General features: G+C 43.2%; 2 protein-coding genes across 2 annotated transcripts; one reads left to right on the forward strand and one right to left on the reverse strand.

The window, feature by feature from the left end:
* Positions 1–165: 165 nt before the first annotated feature.
* LOC123113377 (uncharacterized protein C630.12) lies at positions 166–7,708 on the forward strand. Its single transcript, XM_044534596.1, has 13 exons — positions 166–558; positions 803–841; positions 1,128–1,306; positions 1,917–2,052; positions 5,021–5,117; positions 5,492–5,554; positions 5,633–5,733; positions 5,976–6,010; positions 6,374–6,431; positions 6,497–6,571; positions 6,647–6,795; positions 6,900–7,160; positions 7,270–7,708. The coding sequence occupies exons 1-13, from the start codon at positions 421–423 to the stop codon at positions 7,514–7,516; spliced, it is 1,578 nt and encodes a 525-aa protein (XP_044390531.1). The 5' UTR covers positions 166–420; the 3' UTR covers positions 7,517–7,708.
* Positions 7,709–8,779: 1,071 nt separating this feature from the next.
* LOC123117005 (early nodulin-like protein 1) lies at positions 8,780–9,655 on the reverse strand. The gene is made up of 2 exons (XM_044537861.1): positions 9,360–9,655; positions 8,780–9,285 (listed from the first exon to the last, which is right to left on the reverse strand). The coding sequence occupies exons 1-2, from the start codon at positions 9,529–9,531 to the stop codon at positions 8,891–8,893; spliced, it is 567 nt and encodes a 188-aa protein (XP_044393796.1). The 5' UTR covers positions 9,532–9,655; the 3' UTR covers positions 8,780–8,890.
* Positions 9,656–10,712: the final 1,057 nt, after the last annotated feature.

Genomic DNA, 10,712 nt, shown 5'->3' on the forward strand with positions numbered 1-10,712 from the left:
AAACTAAATTTGCAAGATAGCGGTTTACCGGATCTGCTAGAGACAGATAGAAACAGACACGAATGAAGCAAAATGGGTCCCGCCGCTAGAGTTGCCCTTACGCACTGCACGTCAGTAAGTTGAAGGACTAGTTTTTCCGAATAAAAAAGGTTACTCGTGTGATTTTCTCAAAACCAGCGTGACATCGGCACAATTATCGAACGAGTTGACCTCCGCATCTCACGTATTCTCTCTGTTCTCTCGGCCCTTCTTGACCAAGTCACCCCAATTCCTCTCTAGAACCCTAGAATCGCCATTGCTACCGCGAGATCCCTGCTGGGGTCTCACAGAGCCGGAGGGTGGAGCTTCAGATCTCGACTGCAACGGCGCTGCTCCCCCTCCAGTGGGCCGTGGTGCAGTAAGCCACCTCGCCGGGGGAAGATGCAGAGCGCGACGCGGTTGACTCTGCTCCTGTGCGCGGCGTGGGTGGCCGCGCTGCTCTATGGCGAGATGGGCGCCTACTGGGCCGCCCACCTCTCCTGCTCCTGGCCATCCGCATCCTCTTCCTCCCCATCGCCGGTCAGTAATAAATGCCGTCGATTCGGTTTAGAGATTCAGTTGCTGTTTTGAGAGTCTGGATTGGGACGGGGTAAGAGCATCTCTAGCAGCTTGGAGCCCTCCCAATCCTGACGAAAATGCTAATTCGACCTTCATCTCGTCCAAGTCATGCTAGGCAGTGAAACTTCCATTTCTACCGCTCATTATTTGACACCAGCCCAAGTTTGCAGCTTTACCTTATTATCGTATTCCGTTTGTTGTGCAGAGTAACCATGTCAAGGTTGCCGTCATTGCTGATCCACAGGTCAGTTTCCCTTCTAACACTACATCATGCAATTGTGCCTATAAACCCAAAGTAGTACTACTCCCTCTGTTCCTAAATATTTGTCTTTCTAGAGATTTTCACAAGTGACTACATACGGAGCAAAATGAGTGAATCTACACTCTAAAATATGTCTATATACATCCGTATGTGGTAGTCCATTTGAAATCTCTAGAAAGACAAATATTTAGGAACGGAGGGAGTAGTACATAGTACAAAATATCTTCGAGTATATGTTGCTCCCTTCTGAAAGGTTTTTCCCTTGTAGCTTATGGACAGCACCTCCCTTGGTCTACCAGCAAGCTCAGTTGCACTGCAAGCTGCAGAGTTCTTCACAGATTTGAACATGAGAAGATCCTTCCAGTCTGTGATATTGCCGTTCAAGCCTGATGTCGTCTTATTTCTCGGTGACTATTTTGATGGGGGCGCATATATATTGGATGAAGAGTAAGGCACGGGTGCTGAATTCTTTTTTGCCTTATAAATGTGGCAACAAGTTTGCTTTTTCAACATTCCATCTGATGCCAGCTGGTCGTTCCGTACATTGTTGGTTAGAAACCACAATTATTTGTTTGTATGTGCTTTAGAGGATGATGCTGTTATATGAACTGATATGACTGAATATGCAATAAGGTATGTCAACAGGAAAAACAATTTGCAAGACACCTTAATGGTCCTATATCTGTGATAATTATATTTCATCTCAAGTGTCTCATAAATGAATAGATGGAAACTTCCAGTCCTCGTTCTCTGCATTCCAATTCATTGCTTTTACCACTTTACCTTTCCGGAAGGATGACATACGAGATAGAACCATGAGTTGGTCGCGGGATCCTATGGGTTTTACCTCTAGCCTACCCCAACTTGTTTGGGACTAAAGGCTTTATTGTTGTTGTTGTACCACTTTGCCTTTCTTGTTGCCATTGTGGTTTACAAGTTATGCCATATCTCCCACAAAATCATCAAAGGGTTCTAGGTTCCACTTTATCTACCCGCAAAAAAAAAGGTTCCACTTCATCTTTTTTTTTCTTCCTAATTTATGTTGAAAACTTTTCAGGTGGCAGGATTCTCTATTCCGATTTAAGCATATATTCAGCATGAGCGAACAGAGGACAAGTCCACATGTCCCAGTCTACTATCTTTCAGGAAATCATGATATTGGTTACTCAGCTTTTCACTCAGTTCATCCTGAGGTGATTGACTATCATTGCCTACTTCTCGTAACTTCCATTTGTATATTTACATTTTTCTCAAATCTCAAGTGATTGTTCCCTTTATGAAAATATTGTTTCCACGGATGAGTTGCTTGCCATCGCCAGCTAATAATCTTTGCCTTGTTCACGGATTCAATTCTCCGACGCAAAAATTCCAACCTTTTCCCCCAAGCTGCTGAACGGAAGTTTTGGAGCGCGGCATGTCTCCTAAAATTATTGAGGGATGCAGCTACGTCATGTATTATCTTCAGTTTGGTGCTTCCTTGGACGGTAAATGTGGCCACCCCCTAGCAGCTCAAGGATGAGCTGCATGCCAAGGAGGGGTGTGATGTTATGTATGGAAGTACATGCCCCACCATGGAAGCTTCCATTTATGGGATGGGATTCCCAATCTCTATGTTAGGTAGTCTATCTGTAAAACTAGGAAGATATCTCTTAGCTTTGGCCTTAATCTAATTAGAGATAAGATCTATGATTTGTTACTTAGATTGGATTGCTAGCCCCCTGCATAAGGAGGACCCCATAAATGAGGAATAAAGCAAGCAAGAATTAGAACAATAGTTATTCTATCTTCCCTCCAGGGGTGAGAGCCTCTCCCTAGCCGTAGTACACAACAGAAATAAATTAAACCAATCATGTATTGAATCTGTTTTCGTATCGGGGATTGGCAAAGTAAGTCCATGTTGTTTGTTTTTCACTTTTGGAGATATGTGCAGCTTAGGGCCTGTTCTGATCTTCTCCAACTTCACAAAACTTCACATAACCAGCTTCTCATGCCAGCTTCTCGCTCTGCCTGGCGATCTCAATCCGTTCTGCTCGATCGATAGCTTCTTCAAGCGATCCATTGGCTGGCAGCCCAACTAGACCAAGATCTGGCCTGTTCGGTGGCATTTGGGCCGGCTGAAACCAGCCCATTTAGAGGGAGAGAGGAAAGGTTACATACGAGGTAGAGCGAACCGTTTTCTTTCCGAGGGAAAGAGCGAACCGTTTTCTTAAGCGGTGGCACATCGGCCGTAATATCAGCGAACTTCATCTTTTTGATTTGGTGGAGCTGGGCCGACCTCGCTCCAGTTTTTTGCACTTTAATCGCCCAAAGCTTCCCAAAGCTAGCTTCCAGCAGCAAAATCGTTCGGCTCTGCTTCGCTCCAGAATTTTGTGAAGCGTGGAGTGGGAGGAGATCAGAACAGGGCCTTAGTATTTTGGGGACAGTGCTACAGAGCATAAACAACAGCTTTAATAGAGAGTCTTAGATCGCTGCTTTGAACAAGGAAAATAATCACGCAACCGTGAAGAATTTTAGCTATTTCACGGTGCATGTGTGTGATTACAAGTATCCACAACATTGTGATTTTGTGTAATTTACTCAGTTTATCGATGCATGGTTATGATGTTCTTTTACTGGATGGTCCTGTAAGAAGTTTATGGCCGTGCACTGATATATCAGTTATCAACCTCTAGATAAAACTAGCCCACCTCAAGATGAAGATTATTTTCACTGTTCCTCATTTTTTGGTTACCCACACCCTCAGACATGGTGCAACCTCTTGCTCTCAGTGATTTTTGGCATGAATTTGCGCTCTCATCAAGGACATAAGTCAATGATCAGTATTTTTCTTATTTTGCTACAAGTGTTGTGAGCTTTTTGTATTGGATCATCATTTTTTAGTAATTGCTCTTGGTGGGTTTTTGGTTTTGTTGAATGGGTGTTCATAACATGCTATTGCACCCTATTCATGTTTGTCCTCTTTGCTCTTAGTGTCTTTACTATATAGTTACCTGAAGGCATTTACTTTTTTTGTTGCTTTTTTTAACTTGCAATTATTTCTCAAATTTGGATTTACTGTCCACATACGTAACTGGAACTACATAGATAAACATATTTGATATAGATACATTTGACTGATGTAGTAGTTTGACGAGCTTCAAGAAATGTTATGAGCATACTTTTCAAGACACTCAGTCTGCCTCGTTTGACCTGGAATTATTTCTCAAATTTAGGTTTACAGACAACATGTTTTGACTGAAATTACAGATAATCATATTTTGTATACAAGGCTTTCCACCTGATATTTATAGTTATGAAGAAGCTTGACAAGCTTCAAGAAATACCAATTGGAAAGTCCGGCAAAGACGCATATGTTTTGCAACTCAGGCTACCCGCTAACCTGTGATGATCTGAAAATGCAAGTGTGCTCTGAAGCTGGACGTTTTTTCTTTATTACTTAAGTGATTGTCTAACACCAGAGACATCCTCATCTGAAGGAACATCAACATTTTTGTAGACACTTCTTGCGTCATTCACAACAACACATTTCTGAGTGCTCATTTAAACATCCGAGATGTACTCATCCAACGGAAACATCAACATGTTGAAAGACTCTTTCTGCGCTATTAGCAACAATGGCACGCATGAAAAGTGAGTTCACCTATTCATTGATTGCCTTTCAGCCTTGCCTGCGAGCATAAGCTTGACTTATAGTGGGTGGCAACTACAATTCTGGAGTAGAAAATGATCCATGGACTTAATACTTTTCAAAATGACCTGCATGGATATTTTCATCATGTCAAACATGGCACATTTGGAAACAATGGAACGCTCAAACTTTTGACAATGTCCCTAACCATAGTCTTGGGTTCATCTCTATTAAAAAGAAGTCCCTCTTTTTATCTTTTAGATTTAAGTAGTAGTATATGAATTTTCTTTGAAACTGCACTGATTCTCTTTCATAACTTTTGATTTGCCTAGATTGCTGGCTTGTAAATAGTTGTCTGTACATTCCTGGTCTCTGTCTCTTGTAAATGTTGTTTCTATATTAATACGTTATATCTTGGGCCTACAGTTTTTCCTCAAATTTATATAGTAACATTACTGTGACTGCATAGAATATATGAGAATATAAATTTTTGGTATACTACAACTTACAAGTTTGCTATTCTTTTCTTGCAGGTTATCAGTCGATACGAAAAAGAATTTGGACCTAGAAACTTCCATTTTTTGTCTGGGAAGGTGGACTTTGTTGTTGTTGATGCTCAAACTCTTGATGGTATGCTACAACGCCTCCATAGTTTTATATTGTATGTGCTACAGTGAACTGCACTAGAAAGGAATCGTACATCAGTAGCGCAATGGAATCCAGATTTTGGTTCTTGAATAAGAGTAAATTGTTTTGTAGTTTCCTTTCATGCTTCTTGGCGCAGTGGTAAAAGCTGCTGCCTTGTGACCATGTGGTCACCAGTTCAAGTCCTGGAAACAGCCTCTTACAGAAATGTAGGGAAAGGCTGCGTACAATAGACCCAAAGTGGTCGGACCCTTCCCCGGACCCTGCGCAAGCGGGAGCTACATGCATTGGGCTGCCTTTTTTTTTTTCCTTTCATGCTTCTGCTTTGTATAGCTAAAGAACTGTTAGTATCTGTTCAGGAGGAGCCAAACAGAGCAAAGAAAGGTCCTCTTCTTGGGAGTTCATCAAAACACTATCATCTGGTACGGCACTGAATAGATGATTATGCATAGTGTTGCAGTTACTATCAGAGAATTGACTACTTTTACATCTTGTTTAAGGTAATGAATCAAATCCAAAGATTCTACTAACGCACATTCCCCTGTACCGACCTGACAATACTCCGTGTGGCCCACATCGTTCTTCACCTGCTATAAATCAGGTATGTTCTCTCAAAGTGTTTTTCCTCTGCTAACTAAAAGTAAAAAGGAATTTCTATACCTTCCCTATGCTTTTTGTTCATATACAATGAAGATAAGTCTGTGTCATATGTAGCATCAGTGCCCCAGTCTATCCACTAATTTATTCTGCAAGTTGCAACACGTTTGTATTTGAATTTCTGCAAGCAATTCGACCAACCACATATTTTTCTAGCTGATTGATTCTATTCTCTTACATTTCCAGAGGATATATAGTGCTCCTATGGACCAAGGAATCAAGTATGTCCTTCCTCAAGTATTGTTGTTTTCTGCTTTTGACTACCATAGCATGTAAACTTTGTGACAATTTGACTGGTAAACTTAGAATCATTGAACTCTCTGTCTGGTACATGTCACTGAACTCACTCAAGTATTAGTTTGTTTTGGGAACTCCTTGTCGACATTCTTCTTGGTAAAAGATTTGCTAATGTGATTAGCTGCGCAACCAAAGTTCTTTCAAAATTTCTTGGTTGAGTGTTGCCCTATGTGTTCTCTTGGAAATTACTTCTGGTTAAACCAGTCCAAATCGCTGCCTAACCGAAGTTTCTCCATATGTCAACATAGGGCAAAGCCATATACAATTAACGCAAGTTTTTTATGCAGGTATCAGAATTATCTAAGTAAACAGACTTCCGATCTTTTGCTAGGGTTGCTGAAGCCGGTAAGCTTCTTTTGCAATTTCTGGAGATTTGAGTCACATCTGAAAATATCTTGACTTGTCTTCAGATTCTTGTGCTCTCAGGGCATGACCACGACCAGTGCACAGTTGTCCACTCCACTCCTTTTGGGCCAGTAATGGAGGTAACATAAGTTTTAAGTTATCTTGTTGCTGCATGTACCACGCGTTGCATCTAAGCGCTGTTAATGCCACAACAGCACACCCTTGGGACAATAAGCTGGCAGCAAGGAAATCTGTATCCATCTTTTATGCTGCTATCTGCCGGGCCCCGAAATTCTACTGATTCTAGTCAGGAGGTTCTGACGAATCTTTGCTTCCTGCCTAAACAAACTCATATCTATATGTGGTAATGCTTATAGCAGGCACCTGCTGATTCTTTTGCTTATATTGCAAGAGATGTACTACAACTGAATTGTCTGACAAGTTTGTTTGTGCCTGCTGTTTCTGCAGGTATATCTTTCAGTTTGTGGTTACCGTCCTTCTGCTGATGTTTTGGCCAACAAATGGTCTAAGCTCTCTTCCCTACGTGAACACATTTGTGAGCTTCATGAGTTCGGTGGGTGCTGACCTGTTTCCAAGAAGCAAAGAAAAAGATGACGCGGAAGATGGCGAATATGAAATGGTTTGGGATGCAGAGGGATCCATGCACCTGGTTAAAAAAGCAGTGGCAAGGCCCCCCATCACAAACTCAGACTCCAAAGCTACAGGACGGTATGTGTGTATTTTTGTTTTGGGTAATGCTTTTAGGTACTTTGTCGAACGGAAACTTGCCTGGTGCTTCTACTAATAATAACTGAAAGATCTCTAATATTCATGGCAGAGGAAATGTTGTGCCAAGGCCAACTGCGAGAAAGCACCAACAGGAACCTGATTCATCATCTGTTCATGTTGAGATGGGATCTGAAACGCCGCCTGAAGATGGAGGGAAGGCGCCTCGCCCGAGCAAATGGAAAATAAGGACGGTCCTCCAGAGGCTGTTCCGTGTCGTTCAGTCGGTTGCCATTATCGCCGTGCTGAATGTTCCTCTATACATGATGCTTCTGTTTAAGGATTGGGTTGACCGTTGAGAGTAGCTTCTCAAAGCCTAGCTCTATGTGGTAGTCACCAACGCACTGCTTGTTGGTTAGCAAACTCCCCAAAGGAGGTTAGTATTATTATTTCAAACGATTGTAAGGCCCTGGTTGATTAAATGATATGCTTTCCCCCGCAAAAAAAAAAGAGCCTAGCTCTATAATTGCTACGTATTTAGTAGACTGTTATACGCCGGATCTGCTCTTGCAAAGCCTATATGAAGCACCGAAATGTGCATCAGATAATTGATCATTGCCACTCTGCATCATGTTTTTGTTGTGTTCCTGAACCCTATGGCAGCACACCAAGTCGAATTCAGGAGAGCATCTCTCTGCTTTACATGTTCAGGTTTGCCCATCGGCAACCAGCGACATACATTTGGATTGAACTCATTTCGATGCTTCTTATTTTTTTAGGGCTTTTCCACCTTTGATTTCTTACCTTATTTCCATTTCGTCCCATTTTCCTTTACATTCGGTGAACCTAATTTATGGGCCAGACCGCAGCCCAGCTCGTGCGTGGATCCGACCTTGACTCCATGTCTCTCTTTTTTGTCCTTCTCTACAGGAAACAAACATAAATCAACAAGTTTCATATTGGTTTCACATTATGGTGGATTATATGACAACGAATGAGCCTTTCCACATATATTTTTGATTGATTAATCCTTTTCAGTTTTCATGTCTATTTTTCATAAGAAATTATAATTATGTTAGGGGTAACATAATTTAGAAAACCGCAAACTGGCCTTAATTTGAACCTCAAAACATTTTTTTTTCTATTTTTAACCTCATGGGGAAATTTCTTCAAGAGCATTACTGATATCACATTTTTTTTCTTAAATAGAGGGATGTCTGTTCATAGCAAAGATTTTTCGTGCAAGGATGTTCGGAATATCAACATTTTACACGGCAGCTACAGATTCTTTCAGAAAATAATCATTTCTGAACAAAACATTGTAGTATCATTTTTCTGAAGGACGTGTATCTTGTAAATTTTACGGCCCACCATTCTCACGAGCTATGTACATACATTTCTGAAATGGTGTTAATTTGCATTCTAATAAAGGAGTTGAAGTATTTCATGCGCACTCTTAAGTCCCAACTACGTATGTTTTAAGAGTATCGAAGTATTTCCAGTGCACTCTCATTTTATTCTTGTATCATCTTATACTTGTTACACTGATGGAATGGTTTGTACATTCATTCTTAAATTATTGTTCTTTCTCACAAAATGAGTTACCAACATAAAACGATCCATTTTGCACCTTTTAATTTGTTCTCTTATTTTCATTTGGTCTATTTACTTGAGAACATCATTTGAACTTTGGTCCATATGAGTATGAGTATCTTTTCAACGAGACGCCTAATTTACGGGCCGGGCCTGGGGGACTCCATGTCTGCCCATTTTGTTCCTTGTATTCCATGGTCGCTTCGTCCTCGTCCCTGCCCGTCTCTCTCGCCCTCCGAGTTCCCTCGGGGTCCAGGCACCGGTGAGGTGGCGCTGCTCTCCACCATGGCGGTGCCGGGCGTGTCGTCGCGCCGCCTTTCCTGGACCGGGATGTCGAGGCGCATCCCGGCAGGGCAGAAATAGCGGACGCTGCAGGTGAAGTAGTAGAACTTGGCCTCGCTGAGCAGGACGAAGGTAGTGCCGCGGCGAGTACCGCCGCCGGGGTAGCGGTGGATAGGGTTTCCAGTGTCGCACACGTCGAACCCGCGTTTGTCCACCTCCACCACGTCCAACTTCTTGTCCGGGTGATAGAACGCTGCGCACGATGACACAGATTGAGTCAGCCGGAGAAACCACGGGAGAAAAAGAAACGTCGATCCTTGTACGTACCGAGGTAGTCGCCCTTGTAGAAGGGCCCATTGAGCTTGGCCCAGCCGGAGAAGTTATGGCGGGGCATCCAATCGATGTAGACCCTGCGCTCAGCCGTCGCCGGTGTCGCCGCGCACGCGGCCAGCGCTGCCGCCAGCAACAGCGCGGCCACCACTGTCTGCCGGCAGCCCATCACCCCCTCCTCCGAGTCAGAGAGCGGCCTCGGGGTGTGTTGTTGCTTGCTCCAAACGAAACGTGCTGAGCGGAGCGGGAATGGGGTTATGGTTGTGGCCGTGGCTGCTGTCTTAAAATGGAGGGTGGGATGCGTCCAACGAGGACGCGTGTGGCGTGCTTTGTGTTTGTGTGGCTTCTACACGTGCATACATAAAGATCATATATTAGCAGATATAAACCAAAAGCAATCTATCTAGACCAACGCCGATCTATCCACAGGATAGATCTAGATAGATTACCAACGCCTCCGCCGTTTGATTCATTACACAACATATCATCCATATTGTAGATGGACTACACAACAAAACGGTTTTCGATGTTATTGGTATGACTATTTCTCCACCGCCTGATTAATTTATTTCATGCAGTTGCGTGCCCGCTAGCTAGCACCGCTTTGAATATGAACATGTAATGGCATCTCCAAATCCAGAATTTTTCTCTCGCATCCGTCTTCGGACAGAGGGATCAGTCCACAGATACTGATAACGAAGACCGCCATCGAACATTGTCCGCATTCATTTAAACCACGGTTCAAACTAAGCGGACGACATTCATGCAAACCGACTGATATTCATGAAAGTTCAGATAGAAAATAGCAAAAATCATCCATACATAGCATGCAAATAAGTCTAGTACAATAATGTCTCAAATTCAACGAGATTAACCGGATGTCCAACAAATAATTCATCAACGGATCATGTCGTCTCATACTGCCCCTTTAGTTTCATCCATCCCTCTATCGTGTGGTACATTACAGCAACGCGTGCGGCCGTGCGGGCTACATATGAGCGAATGAATGATTTAAACAAGTTGAACAAGAAGCAAAACTTAGGATCTTCCCCTTTGCCGCGTTCAATGGCCACCTTGGCTCGAACTGACCAACCACGTGAGAGCATCTACACCCGGGCGTCCCAAATCCTCCTCAAATATCCGGGCGGCCCGCCTGGTCACTAATCGGTCATGATTTTTTGACCCAGACGAATGCCTCAAACGGGCCTCAAACGCCCGGGCTAACCGGCACCCCTTATATCCAGCCCAAATATGGGGCGGATATGGGGGCGCTCGGGCACGCCCGGGCGCGTCTGCCACATCGGACCAGGCCCACGTTGGTCCACTCTACCCCACATATATTCGTCCTCA

This window comes from Triticum aestivum, chromosome 5B (assembly GCF_018294505.1).
Source record: "Triticum aestivum cultivar Chinese Spring chromosome 5B, IWGSC CS RefSeq v2.1, whole genome shotgun sequence".
NCBI lineage: Eukaryota > Viridiplantae > Streptophyta > Magnoliopsida > Poales > Poaceae > Triticum > Triticum aestivum.